Source organism: Gracilinanus agilis, chromosome 2 (assembly GCF_016433145.1).
Source record: "Gracilinanus agilis isolate LMUSP501 chromosome 2, AgileGrace, whole genome shotgun sequence".
Taxonomy (NCBI): domain Eukaryota; kingdom Metazoa; phylum Chordata; class Mammalia; order Didelphimorphia; family Didelphidae; genus Gracilinanus; species Gracilinanus agilis.
Window position 1 is genome coordinate 518,137,322 of NC_058131.1, and position 20,079 is coordinate 518,157,400.

The 20,079-nt window shown below is 34.0% G+C and overlaps 1 protein-coding gene across 1 annotated transcript in view; it reads left to right on the plus strand.

The window, feature by feature from the left end:
- The window catches only part of SCFD1 (sec1 family domain containing 1), a 152,211-nt gene that overhangs the window by 82,240 nt on the left and 49,892 nt on the right, over positions 1-20,079 (plus strand). The window contains exons 12-14 of the mRNA XM_044665052.1: positions 7,031-7,121; positions 8,038-8,111; positions 12,453-12,534. Coding sequence (XP_044520987.1) covers positions 7,031-7,121; positions 8,038-8,111; positions 12,453-12,534 — 247 coding nt within the window. The remainder of the gene's footprint in view (positions 1-7,030; positions 7,122-8,037; positions 8,112-12,452; positions 12,535-20,079) is intronic.

Here is a 20,079-nt window from a genome sequence, read left to right on the forward strand (position 1 = left end):
TTTGCAACTGTTTTGCCAGAAGATGTTAAAAATCTGTGTTGTAACCACAAACTTCTAATCGTGTGACATATTCCAAATGCATATCTGGAATCAGTGTAAATTGTGACATTTTCATCTTTGACTGTGATACAGGTTTGCTTCAATGCTATTAGTTCTGCTTCCTGGACATTGAGATTTGATGGCAATGCTGCAACCCATACTGTCTCAAATTCTATCACAATTGCAGCCCCTGTATAATGTACTCTGTCGCTCATGAAAGAGGAGCCATCTGTGAACAGAATAAAATCCAGATTCTCCAAGGGCATGTCATATAGATTTTCTCTTGGTCTTTAAACTATCTGAATAACTTTTTTACACTCATGCAGCTGTTCCCCAGATGTTGGCAAATCTGGTAAAAGTGTTACAGGATTTAAGTTGCCACATCTTTTTGGAGTCATGTTTTCACTTCCTGAAAGAGATATCTCATATCTAGCAAGCCTCTGATCTGAGATAACTTGGGTCTTATGCCTTACTAGTAACACTTCAATCTCATAAGGACACATTATAGTTAAATGGCTTCCTAAAACCAAATCAGCTGCTTTGGTAACTAACAGAGCTATTGCAGCCACACCTCTCAGACATGGTGGTTGGGCTGAGTAATAAATTATAGGTTTTTGCATTGGGCCAATCCCCTGAGTGAACATACCTGAAGCAACTTCTTTTCACTCACAGACATAGAAGACAAAAGGTTTTTTATAGTCTGGAATTCCCAAAGCAGGTGCTGAAAGGATAGCATACTTTAATTTGTTATTACAGAAGGTGTTCTTTTGTTAATTTAAGTGACTCAGTACTAGTGTCTTTTGTTAGCTCTATAAGTGATTTGGTAAGTTCCGCATAGCCTTGAATCCACTGTCTACAGAATCCTGTTGTCCCCAGAATGGCTCTTAGTTGCTTCTTGCCATCAGTTGCTATCAGTTGCTATCAGTTGCTATTCTCCTTTCTGAGATTTACCTGGACCCTTCTACTAATATAAATCCTAGGTTTTCAACTCTAGGTAAACACTACTGAACCTTAGACTTTGAAATTTTATGTCTCCTTTTAAACAATTCAAGCAGAAGGTGCTGTCTCTTTGACACACTTTGGCTGATGGGGAAGCTAACAAGAGGTCACTGATAAAGTGGATTAGCCTACTCTCTTTAAAATGGAATTTTACTATTTTTTTGTCAAAATTTGGGAGAATAAACTAGGACTTTTGGAATAACCCTGGGGCAATCTCCACCATATGAAACGAGTACTTTTACATGTAAAGCAAAGATCTTTTGGGAGTCCTTGTGAAAGGGAATAAGGAAAAATGCTGAGCAGAGATCCATGACCGTAAAAAATTTAGCATTGCTGGATATGGATGAAATTATTGTTGCTGGACTTGGTACCACGGGATTTATTTTCATCACATGATTATTAATGGCTCCTAGATCCTGGACAAAACAATATGCTGATTTGCCTTGCTCATCTAATTTGGACTTTTCACTGGCAAGATTGGGGTGTTATATTCGGACCTTCAGGGTATGATAATCTTCTGCTTTATAAGAGATTCTTTAACAGAAGTAATGCCTTTAATTTAATTAATACAAGGTGGTGGACCGTCTGTGGTGATAAACTTTACTGGCACTGCTGATTTCAATAACCCCACATCTGTTGACAATGTGGCCCATAATTTTTCTAGAATGTCTAGGGATTTCATACATCTGTGCCTTTTCTCTGTATCTGGGCTCTCCAAAAACAATATTGGGAATAGATGAAGTGATTTCTCTGGCAGCTCCAGAGAAATCTCCCCTTCTGGTATACAGACAATTGTTGCCCTTAGTTTGTATAATAAATCTCTCCCCCAAGATTTGCAGGGGAATTGGGCATTAACAGAAATGAATGTTCCACACTCAGTGGACCTAGTGATACTATCCTGGGTGGTAACTAATTGAATTCAAAGGGTGCACAACTTGCATTGATCCCAGAGTATCACATAACTTATCTGGTGATTTCTTTAAAACTGACTTAGAGGCTCCTGTGTCCAAAAGGCAATCATACAAAGCAGTACCCACTCTAAAGTTACATGGGGTTTAGTGCTCCTTGGAGGCGAGTGGACTAGGATTATGAGAGTCATAATTTGTGGATCAGGAAACCTATATTCATTTTCCTGTTCTTCACCCTCTAAATAATTCAGTTCCATTTCTGTTTCCTGTGTTTCTGTATCTTCATTGTCAACATTCACTAGTTTACTTCCCTGGGAAAATGTCCATGTGCTACCATGTGCCCCCTTCTGTGAATTTGGTTTTGGGATATTGCCACTGACGACCTGGGAATATTTAGGAAAGGTCCCATTCTTAATATAGTTCTGCATTTGTTCTGCTTGATTTGTGTATTGGAAATTAGCATCATTCTATTCATTGGGATAGCTAGGTCTTCTATCTTGAAGATACCGAAATCTATTTGGAAACCCATTGCCTCTAAAACCAGCATAGCAGTTGTTATAATACCCTCTCTTCCTGTTATACAACTGATTGCCCCTGAAAAAGCCTCCATTCTGTTTGTACATTTGCCCCCAGGATCTACAGTCTCTCATAAAGTGCCTATGCTTTCCACAGAAGTAGTACCTGGGACTTTGGTTGTTAAAATTTCTTTGTGGACCATTTGATTGCCTTGGTTATCTGTATTGCCTCAATGGAGCCACTACTCTGTCATGCTTCTGTGTTTTGTTAGCCTTAAATTTTAGATCTTTAATTTCCTGCCCCAGTTCCTCTATGATTTCATTGTTTTCCCTTCCTGCTTATGTCTATCACTATTAAAGATATAAAGTAGCAACCTTCTCAATTCATCTAGTGACATTTCAAACCAGTTTGGGCACTGCTGCTGAAAATAATCCTGTACCACTTTATATGAGTTCGTAACAAATTGTCTCCTTAGTTGCTTTATGTCCCTATCTTTGGAAATGTCCAGTGCCAAATATCTTTCCCAGTTCAATTAGTCTGTCAATGAATGTGTAGGGTGTTTCTCCACTGTCTTGTCTTATTTTCTCAAACTTTGTCCAAGACCGTGGTCTATGGGAACACTCTCTCATGGTTCTGAGTATAGCCTGCCTCAACTTGAACAATAGTTCATAACTGTCTTCTGAATTCATCTCCCAATGGGGATCCAATATTGGCCATTCAGTTGTTTCTGTGGCTATTTTGGCTTTTTCCCTCTTAGTGAGTAATTCATAGGACAAAATTTCAAAATCTGAGTAGGTATGATCATCCTGCTTAATAATCTTCTCAAATTTTTTTTTTATTACAGCCACCGGTTCCTCCTCAAATGATCGAGTCCCCTTTTTAAAGCTCTCTGTATCTGCTGGTGTGAAGTTCTTATGTTGTCTCACATTTGCAATCTGATTTTCAGGTGTTATAACTACAATCTCTCTTAGGGGGAAAAACCTCCCATAGTCTCATTCAATGCCATGATATTTTGCTCCAATTTAGTGCCCTTGAAATATTTCTCAATAATCTGTCCTTGCCTGATAATGATATTTTCCAGATATTCCATTTTCATATACATCTCTTTTCCCTTTTGTTGTCTCTTAGAGTGTATAGTTACCATATTTAGGATGTACATTATGGACATCCTAATTATCAGCCCCACTAATAATCCACAAGCACCTAGTGGAACCCATGTTAACACATCTAGTAATGTCAGGCAAAGGAAGTCCATTATTGTTTGAGGTATTAATAATTCTCATATATATTCTAGTATCTTTTTGGTAAACATCCATTTACTATTTCCCATGGTAATATTGCTACTGGTAAAGGTTATCTTTTCTTTTCTTTACTCTTGGTAAATGCAGCTCCTCTGTCTCACTGTTAGAATGTCTTGCGACAGTTTTACAGTGGCCTCTGTATTTGAAGCAGTTGGTTTTTAAATAAATGATTGTTATCTTGTTTGGCTCGCCAACTGTAATAACCAACTGTAATAAGGGATATTGACCCTTATTATTTATTGGCTATTTTTATCAATGGTTGTTAGCGATATGGATATTAAGCCATAGGGCTAATGAGGACCATTTGGAGTAATTGGGATCTTAGCAGCTAAGGACAGGGTAAAGAATAGTGGGTGAGGTTTCTTTAAGACAGAATCTTGGAAAGGCGGCCTGTTGGAATTCTGGGGAGCTTGAATCAGTTGGTTTTCCAACTGCCAACAGTCTCCTGGAAGTTTTTTTCCTAGGAGGAGTGCTAGTGTTTCCATTCCCTGGAACACTGAAAAAACCCAGTGGCAAGTGAAGGAAGAGAAAAGGTTAGAGTTTCTGGGATAATTTAATTGGGGGAATCAACAAAAAAGAGAAAAGAGAGAGACTGGTTTTCTTTTGTGTGGCTACTGAGAGTGCCAAGCAATAACTGAATTGATTTAAAGCCGAAAGAGATCTAAGGAGACAGTAAACTTACTTATATAACTGAGAGGATTCATAATTAGCATAGTTTATTTAGGATAGACGCCAGGTTTTTAGTGATAGTTTTAAGGAGGCTCGAGTTCCTTGAACAAGAAGCAAGTTCTTGAGAACTAGAAGGGAGTGGGTAAAAAGTTTAGACCCCTTTAAGAGTAGGGAATCAATCCTAATCCTCAACCTTTGTTAACCCCTCCTTACCTTTCCTCAAACCTTTTCCAATATTTATTAAATAGATGTTTTTTACGTCTGTCTCCAGTAGTTATCCATTCATTGCACAGGCCCAGTTACATGGAGCTTCAGTAGCCACAAGCTAGTAGTAGGCACCTGCCTGATCTTTTACAAGCAGTAAAAGATACTGTATCCAATTTCTCCCCCTTAACATTCCTATATTAACATTCCTGGCTTTTCCTAGTTGCAACATTCTTATTTGCAACATTCTTGGCGATAGATTATATTAACATGGAAAGGCTCTTGAGTTGATGTAATCCTGGGTTTGGCAGTTGGAAAAAGATGGCTGTTCTAAGCAATTGAAGAAAAACTCCTGCTCAGACTAGTTATATAAAGCCCTCTTTATTAATAGCATTTAAATGGTAAGAAAGGGAAAAGAAAAGGAAAAACAAGAAGATAATTATAGTAAAATATTCTCTAACACTAATAAAATCTAATCTATATTTCCCCAGAAATCTGCCTTGTGAAATTACCAAAGGTAATCCTCCTCAATCTACACTAACTTCCCCAATTATCTATCTTTCTATAAAGAAAGGTTAGACTTTAGGACTGACATTTAACTGTCCTATAATCAGCCAGTTCTACTTTTTGGAAAGCTCTTTTTTTTGTTGAATTTTCATACCTTTTTTTCCATTTGGCTAATTCTGCTTTTTTAGCAGAATTTAAGTTAATCTGAGGTGTTATTTTCTTGTTTCACTTTCATTTCTCTGCCCCATTTTCCTTCTGCTGCTATTATTTGGTTTTTGATGTCCTTTTTGAGCTCTTCCAGAGCCTGAGACCAATTCCCATTTTTCTTTGAAATTTTGTGTGTGGTTGCTTTGATCTTATAGTTCCTTGTTCATCTTTGTCCCTATAAACATTTAATATGGTTAGGTGTGGTTTTTTGTGTTTTTTGTCTTTGTTTTTGGGGTTTTTTTTGTGCTCATTTTCGTATCCTTTTTCTTAGCTTTTATTTTTATCTTAAAGATGGACTCTGTTCTCAGAGTTGATAGGCATTTTCTTAAACTTAAGTGTCTTATTGCTGCTACCCTCCGCCCTAGTTCTGGGTTTCTGCAAGTTTCAGTTCTTCCAAGGTGGTATGATGGCCTGTAGGCTAGGAGTTCTAGAAGACTCTTGACCACTGCATATTTGGTCTCCTCCAGGTACTGCTGATGGCTTGCAGGGCTCAGAGCAATGTTAGTGCCAGGGCTAAGGGTCTCAGCTAAGACAACACCAGCCAGGTACACCAAGGGCTGCCTTTTGCTGGGGCTTAGGGCCTCACTGCAGTCTTGTGCTGGGGCTTGAAATGTCAAGGAATGGGCTTGGGATGCTCTGCTGTTGACTTAGACAAGATCTCAAGGTCTTAAACTTGACTTGTGTCCAGGTTCAGAACCTGGAGTAGTAAAGGTGGCATGGAGGGGCCTGTTGTTTGCTGGTATTCCCTGGTGTGGCTTTGCTGTGGCCTGTACCTCCTTCTTCACCCCAGTGAAATAAACCCTCTCTACCTACTTTCCAAGTTGTTTTCTGCAGAAAAATTGCTTCCCTCTATTCCCTTGTTGTTTTTGCCATTCCATTACTAGTTTTGAAGCATTATTTTAAGGTTGTTTGGAGTGGATTCTTAAAGGGATTAGAACTTTCTGTGCCTCTACTCCTCCATCTTGACTCCATTTCTTGTACCCCTAGATTTTCTTAAGAATGGGATTCTCTCATATTATCCATACCAGAAAAACTCATTCAGTGAATATACTATACTTTTTGATTATAGCTACTTATGTAGAGTAAGGTATCAGGTGGTGAACGAATCTTATCTGTAAGAAAAAATTGAATGCATTTCACTATCATCTAGGGATATTAAGAATGTACATTTGAAAAGGCATTCTTTTCCTAAATAATTGTAACATTAGTTTTAAACCCATTATTTAGTTGCCTGAAACTTTTAACACTGTTTATTATTGTGGTGAGAATTTCAGGCATATAGTTTAACATGTTAATATATATTTTTTGTACTCCTAATATAGTTCTTTTATAGATGTACCTGCCTCATCATCTATTTTTCTCTCACTTTATTTTTTTAATTTCCTCTTTGCTTATGGGATTAAACCAAAAGAAAATCCAATGATTAAAAAGTTATAAAAACATGGACTGGAATTTTATATCATTATCTTGACAGTCTTAAATATTTGCATATGTATGCAAATAGCCTCTTGCATTTCATAAAGTTGTATATGTAAATAATAATATGCATTATAAACAAATTTGAAAAAATTTAATATGATTCAAAAATAGTATTGCTTTTTCTTCTTACTAACTTAGATATGTATACAGATATTTGTAATATTTTATGTCATTAGTTCATCATGTGTAATATTGTTTTAGTCCTTTCCCAGAAGTTGCAGAATCTGTTCAACAAGAATTAGAATCCTACAGAGCCCAGGAAGATGAAGTCAAACGGCTTAAAAGCATTATGGTAAGATTGCATTTGTTACATGAGAATACTTGGGATAAAGACTTCTAGGTGAAACATTTTTATGTATTCATATTCTTCCAGTGTGGCCACAGTAAATGTGCCAGTTCCTAAGACTTTATTTAGGCAAGTCAGTTCTTTGGCCTCACTTTTGCCTTCAGTAAAAAAGAGCTAATAATTCTAATATTTCTTACCTCACACTATAATTGTAGGTAAGAAAACACACTGCAAACTTTTAAAGAGCCCAAACAAAGGTGATCTTTTGTTATATTTCTTATTTGGATAACTATTTACCATTTTATTTCACAAAAGTAGAACTGATATCTTCCTTACCCTTTAGTACTAGGCTAAATTAGTTTGGTTAGTTAAGTTATTCCTAATATAAGATATCAAGCTGTTTGATTGAAACAAAACCTTGCTTTCATTTGGACAATAACTTATAAATTGTAATTAATATTGTCACATGTGTTTTTTACCATTGGGAAAAACATGTGACAACAGCCATTAAAATTAATAACAACAATAATAATAGCATTAAGGCTAGGTATAGTGTTATAATGTTTTTAAGGTTTACAAAATACTTTATACAAATATCTCATTTAATCCTCACAGCAACCCTAAGAGGTAGGTGCTATTATTATCATCATTTTACAGATGAGGAAACTGAGACAGACATTGGTTAAGTGACTTGTCCAGGGTCACACAGCTAATAAGTGTCTGAGGCTGGATTTGAACTCAGGTCTTCCTGATTCCAGGTAGAGCACTCTATCCACTACATGACTTAGCATTTATTGGCGGGTGGGGGAATTGGGGCTAAAATACTGTTTTGAGGGATCTGTTAAATAAGCTGTCTTAGAAATGTGAGTATATAGGTGTTGAGATTTTTTTGTTTACCATATGATTTTGTATTCTTTCATAGGGATTAGAAGGAGAAGATGAAGGAGCTATAAGTATGCTTTCAGACAATACAGCCAAGTTAACCTCAGCTGTTAGGTAAGTGGGTGAAAAAATCTGTATTCATTTGGTTCAACTTGAACAGTTACAATAATGGATAGTGCTTCAAATAATAATAAATCTTTGATGATAAAAAAATACTGCATCTAACTTACAAAGGGGTATTTTTTAATACATTTTCAAGTTGACTTTGTTTCCTTTGTTAATTAATTATCTCACAGTGTTCTTTGAAGATTGGGATATAATTTATACAAAGGAGTTTATAAAGATTATTGTGTAAAATTCCACTTCTTTTTATGTTATTATGTATGAAAGCTATGATTTTGCCTGTGAGTCTACTCTTCACCACTACAGACTTCTTCTCTTCTACGACTTAGTTTGTGAACTCAAAGTGTTACAGTGGCCCAAAGATTCCTTATCTGCCTGCTTAGTCTGGTAGTGGGCTTCTAAGAACTTAGCCTGGAGCTTCAAAACATAGAATGCATATATCAAATATTATTTGACACTCTACCACACTACATACCGGTTCTACATTCAAAGCCCTTCTATCTTGTTGTAAAGCCTACTAGTATAGTTATCTCTTGCATATCACTGAGGTCAAGGGGGCATGGCACCCCTGTGATTTGAAAAATCATGTAAATTTTTTTGGCCCTCCCTCAATACCAGAAAAGAAGTCTGGATTTTTTCTATTTTTTTTCATGGTATGTTTATAGTACCTTATTGTAAATTTTGGATTAAGTATGCATTTCTACACTTTTCCTGTGTCATCTGCTAGCTTTTATATATTGTCTGCAGCTTCTGCAAAACTTCCGCCAAATTCTCATTTAATTTCTTTTGTTGACCTGGCATATATTGAAACTACAGTGGGGAAAGTTGAGATGTGATTGGGGAAAGTCCCTCTGGCATAGCAGTCAAGAAATCAGAATCACTTTTGTGCTACAATGAAGCATCCAAGTCAGGACATTTTCTCATAATTGGATAAATCTAAACTTTCTCTATATTCTAAGTAATTAGAAAATCATTATTGTTATTACTGTTTCATGATATGAAAAGATGCTTTCCAAAAGTACATTTCTAGTCTTCTTGTTGAGAATGAGTCTTAGAGGACTCAAACCCAGGGCATGACAATTTTGGTAGAAAAGGGAAAATAAAGATCAAACTCTAGCTTAAACATTGAGAGAGCAAGGTTATCTGGTATTCTTCGGGCCCGGGGTCACATAAGGTCATGCAACCTAGAAAGGAAGGGTGGTATACAGAAAAAAGCACCAAAGGTAAACCAACCCCAGTTTAAAATTTTACTTATAGCATCCTCTAACTTTGTTATTTTTTTTATCACTGACATCATTATGCTGCATAACCTTGGGGGAGGATTAAAGGATAGCAAAAATACCTTGAAAGGTAAAGAATCTAACATGAGTAAAATATGTGGCATAAAAATGGGGAGAAAGGCTATTTCAGAAACAAATATTGATGGCTAAAAATAGAATTCCTATTAAACTAAAAGATAATTAAAGCACATGAATAAAATTTGGGGAAAGTTAGATTTTGATAAAAAGGAAATGTATAAGTTTTCAGCTTTTTGTGATGTCATTTTTGCTAGGAAATTTTTAAAAATTAATAAGTATGCAGAAAAATATATGTTAAATATTTGTTACTGACCACAATACAGTAAAAATTATGATCCTTAAAAAAGGGCATTTCAAAAAGGCATTCAGACTCAATAATAAAATCCTAAAGAAAATTTGGGTCAAAGAACCAATTGTAAACCCTATAATTTCCTCAAAGAAGATAATTGTAAGGCAAAACTTGTGTGACGCAGCAAAAGCATTAGAGGAAAATTTATATCTAAATATGTTCTTTAGCGAAAGTGAATTAACAAGTCACACATAGCTAAAAGAACTGGAAGAGCAACTTTTTTAAAAAATTAAACCTACTGGGGCAGCTGGGTAGCTCAGTGGATTGAGAGTCAGTCCTAGAGACGGGAGGTCCTAGGTTCAAATCCAGCCTCAGACACTTCCCAGCTATGTGTCCCTGGGCAAGTCACTTGACCCCCATTGCCCACCCTTGCCACTCTTCCACCAAGGAGCCAATACACAGAAGTTAAGGGTTTAAAAAAAAATTAAACCTACTAAATGCAGAATAAAATTAGTAAAAAAATAAATCAAGCAAAAGATCATCAGAATTGAAAATTTAAAAAACTTTTGATTTGATAAACATTAAAAGAAACTTTAAAAAAAACAAAAGAAATATCATTAGCTACTTTGACAGAAATAAAAGAGGAAAACCAAGTAGCTATACTTAAAAAGAAAATAGGAAAAATTGCAACAGAAGAGTAAAAAACTGTTACCCAATCATATTTTAGCAAAACTAATGGAATAAAGTAGGTGAATACTTGTAAAAATGTACTTAGATGAATGGAACAAGAAATAGAGAATTTTAAAAACCCAGTCTCAGAAAAAGAAATAGAATAATCTAAAAAAGAAAACTGAAAGAAAAAGTCCCTAGAGCTAGTCAGATTTCAGAGTGAATTCTATCAAACATCTGAATAACCCTTAAACTATGGTATTTCATATTGACAAAAATAGGCAAATTAAATGTCCTGCTAAAGCTTCTCCTTTGAGATAAATATAGTCATTTTAAAGAGAAAGCTAAGAAAAGGGAAAATCATAGGCTCATATTTCTAATAAAAATGAATGCAAAAAAAATTGAGTAAAGCATTAGCAAAAGAGACCATAACCGTGTATAAAAATTATTTGCTACCATCAAATTTATATTCAAGCTAGCAATGCAAAATTGATTCAATAGTATGAAAACTATAAATATAATAGACCATATTAATAACAAAATAAAATATAATCCTGATTTATGTTTTTAAAAAATTAGGGGAAAAAAGGAATAAATGAACCTTTTCTTAATTTGTAAATGATGTCTTTTTTATATTAAAACCTAAAATTACATATAACAAAGAAACTATAAAGACCTTTTTTACTATCTAGGATAAGTGATAGATTTCCATTGTCACCATTATTATTTGATAAAGATCTAAAATGCTAAGTATAACAATAAGACAAGATAAAGAAAATGAGGTAAAAAGCATTGGTAAAGAAGAAACATTTTGATTTTTATAGATTGTTTATATAAGAGAATTAAACTAAATCAAAACAACTCCAGTAGCTTAGCAAATTATAAATAAAACCCACAGAAATAATTGACTTCATATATTCCAATAAAACCTGGTTGGAATAGACAAAGAAAAAAAAGAGCTATGCCATTGAAAATGATTGCCAACTCTATGAAAATATCTTGAATTCTGCCTATATACACATATAAATTATATAAATATAACTATAAAACACTCTTTACAGATATAAAAAAAGATATAAGTGATTAGAAAAAATTAATTGATCTTGCTTGGGGTATGCTATTATAATAAAATATTAATAGTACCTAAATTAATTTTCAGCTCTAATGCCATACTGATTAACTTAGTGGAGGATTGCTTTGTAGAACTAGAAAAAAATAAAGACATAATCATTTAGTAAGCGCATAAAAAAATAACAAGATTTGACTAGATGAATATAAGATGAAACATCTAAAGGGAAATAATGGGGGGAAAAAAGGAAGAAGAAAATAGGCCTACCAATACCAATTTGTAACTATTACAGTGTTGTCATCATTAAAACTGTTTGGTACTATTTAAAATTTGGAAGGTTAATTACTGGGGCAGAATATGCAGATAGCATCCAAAAGTAAAGACTATATACTTATATATTTTTTGATAAACCTAAGGACACTAACTACTGTAGTAAGAATTCAACTTACAACAAAAACTGTTAGGAAAATTCTTGGCAGAAATTGAGTTCAGATTAACATCTTGCCCCACTGGGAGACAGTATTAGGTATTTGATTAAAAAAAAATTTTTTCATTTTATTCTATCTCCTTAGCAATAGACATATTTTATTTTTAAATGTTTCCTTGTAATCGATCAATTGTAGCTAAGGTTTTAAGTTAAGGACTTCAGGCAAGAATATTATTTTAAAAACTATTTTCCAAGTAGATGTGCTTCCATATACATACATAAATATAATTGCCCCAATAGATGAATTCCAAAATATATAAATAGGCAATTTAAAAAAATATGGTTATGTGTGCTTAAATAAATATACGGTGACTATAATGCAAAAGGAAAAGAAAAATAGAGTGTCAGTGATTACATAAAAAGAAATTGTAGAAGAGGACATCAACAACTAAGGTTCAATTCTCTTAGGAAAACAAACTGCTGTTTTGTGCTATTTTACTGTTCTGAATTCTATTGGAAGAAAAACCCAGGTGTAATGTTTAATATGAGGAATAATTTTCATGTTCCTTTATTCTTTTAGCTCACTCCCAGAACTTCTTGAAAAGAAGAGGCTCATTGATCTTCATACTAATGTTGCCACTGCTGTTTTAGAACATATAAAGGTACAATATAGTAAACCATCCTTGTTTTAAGTGCCTTCGTTGTGTCCATCCACATTTTTCCAGTAATGATAAACTGAAGAACTTTTAACTACCAGCACTGCTATTATAAAGCCCCCTTTCCTACAGCAGAATCTAAGACACTCATTGCATAACTTAAGTATGTTCTATATTGGTTTTTGTCCTTGAGTTCTTCAGTTGCAGAAGAATTACTTAACTTTACATTTTTCTATTGACTATATATATCATGTGATGTTTGTTTCTGTTGCATTTGTTATTTAGATTGGGTCTTTAGTTAGTAAATTCTTATAATAATTTTCCCCTGTATGGTCCATGGTTACCTCATTTCAGTTTCTTCTATATCAGACCTTCAATAACTTACTTCATTATTCTTTGGACATGAATCTTGAGTTCAGGGAGACTCATTTCATCATTGGCATAGTAATGTATTTTTAGCTTTTTGGTTTTCTAGGAGCTTTTTTTTTTTTTTTTTGGTTTCTAGTTTTTTTGTTGATTACTGTATGATATTAAATGTGATTCCAGAGGAATGCTTAGGAGATTACTTAACAAGGTCAATGTACTGCTTCCTAAAATTAAAAAAATAATTAAGTTCCTGAATGAACCCATAAATAATTATTGGGTTTAGAAGATTGAAGAGTCTAGGAATTAACAAACTAAATATATGTCACTAATATGTGACACACAATATTTTTGTTTAGATTATTTCCTAGTAAGCCAATAATAGCATGATTCTTTTTGTTGTTGTTGTTGTTGTTGTTGTTCCCATTGAGTTCTTTATGGTGACTTTTCTTGAAGTATATATTTTTTCCTTTTATGTCACCATAGAATGTAAAAGAATCATTCAGAAAGAATTAGGTTCAGTATGTGTTATGGGAATGACGTAGTTAATAGGATGGAATAAAATCATTTAGTAAATTAAGAGAACTGTTCAGTGACAGAAATCATCACTACAGATCCAAATCATGGGGTAAAGATATTTACATCCTGTTGAAAATGTGGAAGATACAAATTGTTTAAATATTTTTTACAAAGATAATTTATATTTCCACATTAGTTTCCTAAGTTATATGATCCAAATTGTCTTCCTTCTTTCCTGCCATCCTCTGAGTATTCGTTTTTATAAGAGAAAAATCATATAAAACCAAAACTCAAATAAACTAAGTGAAAATTCATATGCTTTGGTCTGCATTCTTACTCCCAACAGTTCATAGTCTGGAGATGGGTAGTATTCTTTGTAGAAGACATAATTTTATATTCCAAAATAGTTGAAGTACAGACTTCAGTTTAGTCTTCATAGATGTTGTTAAATATTCAGTTGTGATGATTTATGAAAATTATCAAGTTCTCTAAGTCTTTCATTTTATCTGCTGGAATATTTTGATCATTTCAGTTAAGTTTTTTACTGTACTTTTTTGCTTCCTGTTCATGTAACACATCCTGTAATGATCAATGAGATATTTGGTATAACCAAACCAGACTATATCATAAAGTATGACTGAGTTGTCCAGAATAGCCAATTTTTATGTTCAAGGAAAAGATGTTTTCTCATTCCGCCAATGTAAATTCAGATATAAAATTTATACAAGTTAATATTAATTCATTCCGGATAATATGGGTTAAAGAGTTGAGCTTTAACCCATATACTAAAGAACAGAGGGGGCCATATTATTTGTGAAAATCATTGTATTTATGTTTTTTTACTTCATATATTACTTAGAATCAGTTTGTATTAACATCATTTCATAACCTTTTAAGATTATTTAGACTCAAGCAAATTGGACTTCTTTTTCACCCAGTCATTTATCTCAGAGTTTTAAGAACTTTGTTTTTAGTTTTTCCTAATGTAATCAGTACCTACCAGAAGAACTCAATGTTAACCAAACTGGTAGGAATCTAATTTACAAAGCTGAGTATCTCCTTAGTAATTTTTTGAGAAATTAAAGAAATCAAATATATTTTACATTAAGAGATCATCCTGTTTGGAAAACTTATTTGCTTAAACTACCCAAGTTACCTATCCCTTTTAAGAAGAAAATCAAACAATATAGGGCTACATTTATCCAGTGAACATGAAATATACTTTCAAAGAAGGATTACATCCTGATTATGTTCTCATTAATATCTGAACCATTAAAATGATAATCATACAATTAGAAAATAGTTTTAATTAGACTGAGTTCAACAAAAACATTTGACTTATTTAAATTTTTGTAACCCATCCCACCTAAGCAGTTATATATTTAACTATACTTTGATGAATCTTCATTGTCATGGGGATTATTTTAATGTTATAAATTTCATTCCATTCATACCTTCTAATTCTATTTGACTCTTGTCCATATCTTCCCATAATGCTTCCATCGCTCAACTTGCAAGGGCCTTCCTTATGTGGATAACAATAGAATATACTTTTTCATTAGCTATACTTAGCAACTAGCCCACCTATTTTCTGGACACTGATGATAATCTTTATGTTACATCTCTTTTGTTAAGCTTAGTTGGTAATATGTTGTTGCCTACTCAGAGCCAGTATCTATGACTATATTGATCTTTCAGTGATCCTCAGCTTAATTTTGTCACAGACTAGTTTTAGAGCCATTTATTATAACTGAAAATAAATAAACAAGTATTTATTAAGCTCCTACTATTTGCCAGGCATTGTTCCAAGTGCTAGAAAAATACCATAAGAATATTTGTTTTTAAATGGAGGGGAAGGCAAATTACCCTTTGAAAAAGTAATAATGCAAAACCTCAAAACTAATTGTGGAACAGCAATAAAAAGACATAGTGAAGTAATTTTTCAGCCTAAAATAACTTAGATGGCTGACAGGAGGGTTCTAGTGCACTGGGGTGGAAGTGGAGCACAGAGCAGCAGAGTAGCCCCCACCAAGGCAACAAGCTTTGCAACTGAAGCAGCAGCCTCACTTCTGGAACTCTCAACCACTGCTGGGACAGACAACTGCTTAGAAGGAGATTAAGGAATCCCTTGGCTGCCTCTGGGTGCAAGACTCTTATATTTCCCATACACAGATCCAGGTTACAGACCTTGGGTGCAGTCACAAGGTGAGAAGAAGCACCAGTAGACACAAATACTTGTAGCCAAAGTGAAGCCAGGGGATCCTGGTCATAGTACCAAGATGGAAAAGAGTACTTCAGATTACTCACAGGCCTGGAGAGTATTAAAAACACCTCTCCTTACATCATACTTCCTTGAAATAACTGAAAGCAGATATATCCCCAATGCCAGCTCTGAAAGCAACTATACAAAGAAACTGAAGCTTGGAACAGTGTTCCCTTCACACAGGTATAGAGCCCAATTTAACAGTTTTTTAAATTAAAAGAAAAGAAAAAGGCAGGAAAATGAGCAAAACAACAACAAAAGAAGCTCAACATAGAAAGCTATTTTGATATAAAGTATACTGAAACTCAGAAAAACGCAACAAAGTCAATACTGCTGCATCAAAGCCTCCAAGAAAAATATGAATTGTTCTCAAACCCAAAAATATTTAATTGAGAAGCTCAAAAAGGATTTTAAAAGTCAGATGAGAGGGGCAGCTGGGTAGCTCAGTGGATTGAGAAGCCAGTACTAGAGACAGGAGGTCCTAGGTTCAAATCCGGCCTCAGACACTTCCCAGCTGTGTGACCCTGGGCAGGTCACTTGACCCCCATTGCCTACCCTTGCCAATCTTCCACCTATAAATCAATACACAGAAGTTAAGGGTTTAAAATTAAAAAAAAAAAAAAGTCAGATGAGAGGTTCAAGAAAAATTGGTAAAAGAAATGAGTGTGATACAGGAAAATCTGAAAAAAGTCAACAGCTTGGTAAAAGAGGCACCAAAAATACTGAATAAATTAATATCTTTAAAAAATAGAATAGACCAATTGGTAAGAAGCACAAAAATCTGAAGTAGAGAATTCTTTTAAAAATATAATTAGCCAAGTGGAAAAAGGTATGTAATAATGTACTGAAGAGAAACTTCATGAAAGAGAATTAGCTCTACGGAAAAAGATAACAAAAATTCACTGAGGAAAAGAACTCATTCGAAAGTAGAATAGGCCAAATGGAAAAGAAGGTAAAAAAAAACTCACTCAAGAAAACCATACCTTTAAAATTAGAATTGGGTGAGTGGAATCTAATGATTCCATGAGATATCAAGAAGTAATTTTGACAAAGTCAAAAGAATGAAAAAAATAGAAGAAAATGTGAACTATCTCATGAGAAAAACAACTGACCTTGAAGTTAAATCCAGGAGAGATAATTTAAGAATTATTGGACTACCTGAAAAATGTGATAAAAAAAATTTTAATGTTATCTTTCAAGAAATCAAGAGATATTTCCTTGGTATCCTAGAAACGAAAAGAATCCACTGATCACCTCCTGAAAGAAATACCAAAAGATAACTCCAGAAATATTCTAGCCAAATTCTATAACTTTCAGGTCAAAGTGAAAATATTGCATGCACTGAGGGACTTATGAGAAAGAAAACTAGCCACGTTCAGAGGAAGAACTGTGGGAGGAAAAACACAGAAGAAAAACTACTACTTGAATACATGGGCTGATGGGGATTTTATTGGGGATGTAGATGTTAAACGATAACTATAGGCCAACTATCAGTAATATGGAATTAGGTCTTGATCAATGATACATGTAAAACCCAGTGGAATTGTGCGTTGGCCAAGGGGGGTTAGGGAGGTTTGGGGGAGAGGGAAAGAACATGAAATATGTAACTAGGAGAAAATTCAAAAATAAAATTAAAAAAAAATATTGCATGCAGCCAAAAAGAAATTAATTCAGATTGTGGAGCCATAGTCAGGATAACTCAGGTCTTAACAGCTTCTACATTACAGGATTGGAAGGCCTGGAATATGACATTCTACAGGGTAAAGGAGCTAGGACTTCAACCTATAATTACTTCCTCAGCAAAACTGAGCATAGTCCTTTAGGGAAAGAAATCGATATTCAGTGAAATAGAGAACTTTCAAACTTTTCTGATGAAAAGACCAGAGCTAAATGGAAAATCTGACTCAAATACAAGGCTCAAGAGAAGCATAAAAAAGTAAACAAGAAAGAGAAAGCAAAAGACATTCAATAAAGTTAAACTGTGTACATCCCTAAATGGGGAAATTCTTGTAATGCCAAAGAACTTTGTCATTTTGGGGTAGTTAGAAGGAGAATACATAGAAGGTTAGAGTGAGAATTGAATATGATAAGATAATATAAAAGATAAAGTAAAATTATGGCATAGGAAAGAGGAATACATTGGGAGGAGGAGTAAAGACAAACTAGAAAGGAGTAAATTATTACACATAAAAGAGGCATGAAAGAGCATTAACAGTGGAAGGGAAGATGGGGGAGAGCATGCAAGTCTTATTCTCCTCAGAATTAGCTCAGCAAAGGAAGAACATACATAATCAATTGCGTATAGAAAGCTATCTTACCCTACAGGAAAGTAGGAAGGTAAGAGGTGGGGTGGGGCTGATAGAAAAGAAGGCAAATTGGGGATGGGGGTGGAGGTCAGAAACTAAACCAGTAAATAGAATGGGAAGTATACATAGTAATCATAATTGTGCAAAATTTTTTACAAGTCTCTAATAAATACTTCATTTCTCAAATAAAATATAGAGAAATTAGTTGAATATATAAGAACACTAAGCATTTTTCAGAGAAAGTAATTAAAGCTCTCTATAGTCATGCAAAAAATACTCTAAATCACTTTTAGAGAAATGCAAGTTAAAAACTCTAAGGTATCATCCCACACCTATCAGGTTTACTATTAGGACAGAAAAGGAAAATGACAAAACTTGGAGGGGATGTGGGAAAGCTGGGACATGAATGCATTGTTGGGGGGAATTGTGAACTGATTTGATCATTCAGGAGGGCAATTTGGTCCTATGCCCAAAGGGATATAACAGTGCACCCTTTGATCCAGAAATACCATTACTAGGTTTGTATACTAAAGAGACTGAAGGTGGAGTTGGGTGGAGAGGAGGACCTATGTATACAAAAATAGTTAAAACAGTTCTTTTCATGTAGGCAAAGATTTGGAAAGTGAGGGGATACTCATCAATTGGGGAATGACTGAGTAAGTTGTAGTGTATTATTGTAATGAAATACTATTATGCTATAAGAAGTGATAAGCAGAAGAAGCCCAAAAAAAACCCAGAGAGACTTACAGGAATTGAAGCAAAGTGAAATAGGCAGAACTAGGAGAACATTGTATAGTAACAGGAATACTTTTCAATGAACAACTACAACAGCTATCTCAGCAGTACAATGATCCAAAACTATCACAACAGACTCATGATAAAAAATGCTATCTATTTCCAGAGAAAAAGAACTGAGTCTGTATTCAGACTAAAGCAAACGTTTTTCACTTTCTTAATTTTTTTCTGTATTTCGTCCCACAAAAAGATTAATTTGGAAAAATATTTTACATGATTGCACATATAATCTACAATAGATTGCTTACCATCTCAAGGCAGATGGAGAGTTGTAGGGGAAGGGAGTATGAATTCAAGACTCAATATTCTTTGGAAAATGTTGGAAACTTTTTATATTTAGTGGGGAGTATAAATAGAAAAAATACAACTTTTTTTCACAGAAAAGGTTGGGGTCATTTAAAGTTGCTATAGATTTTTTTTTTTTTCGTTTTCTGAGCCCACCTCATTGTTTACTTAAGTGAATTGCCAACCTCTTGTTTTCATTGTGAATGATTAGTTCTTCAAGTTAGGGATCATAACTCTCCTTTGGGAAATTTTTTATTTTTCTGGAATTTGATAGAATCAACATAATGTCATCCACAAACAACATCTGGAGAATCTCACTATCTATAAGGGAGCCCCCTTCCATTTGGATTTAGCACTGGACATTCTCCATTAAGATAACAAATACCTTTGGAAGCATACATATGTATTTTATGCTTCACTTTGTATTAATAATCAGAAGGTTGTCCCAGTAAAGTTACCTCAATTGATAATAAAAGGATAAAAAAATCATACTATATGGTTATGGCTAAAGGAGCTGGAGCAACATAGCCTGGAGAAGAGATTTAGAGATATTAAAACAATAATCTTCAAATATTAAAAGGTTCTTATGTAGAAGACATTAAATTTGTTTTGTTCTGCCCCAGATATGAGAATTAGGACCAGTATATGTTAGTAAAAGATAAATTTAGGTCAATTACAAGGGAAAATGTCCTATTAGAATTGTTCAAGGGTAGAATGGGCTGTCTTAAGATACACTGAGTTTTTCATCACTGAATATATTCAAACAAACTTCTTTTCTAAGATATTGTAAAACAGAGTCTTCTTTAGGTAATTTGACTAGGTATGATTTCCATCAGAACTAGCCACTTGAAATAGCAGTTTGTCTTTTCAAGAATGCTATAGGTATAGCTGATTTGCTGAGAAGAAAAAACTAATAATTTTAGAATTCAGAGTCTCAAGGTCAAGATCAGAGGTAAAAGAAAGAAAAAAAAGATTTGAAAACCCGTGATTGAGTGGAAATTCCTTTGGCAGGATCAAAGA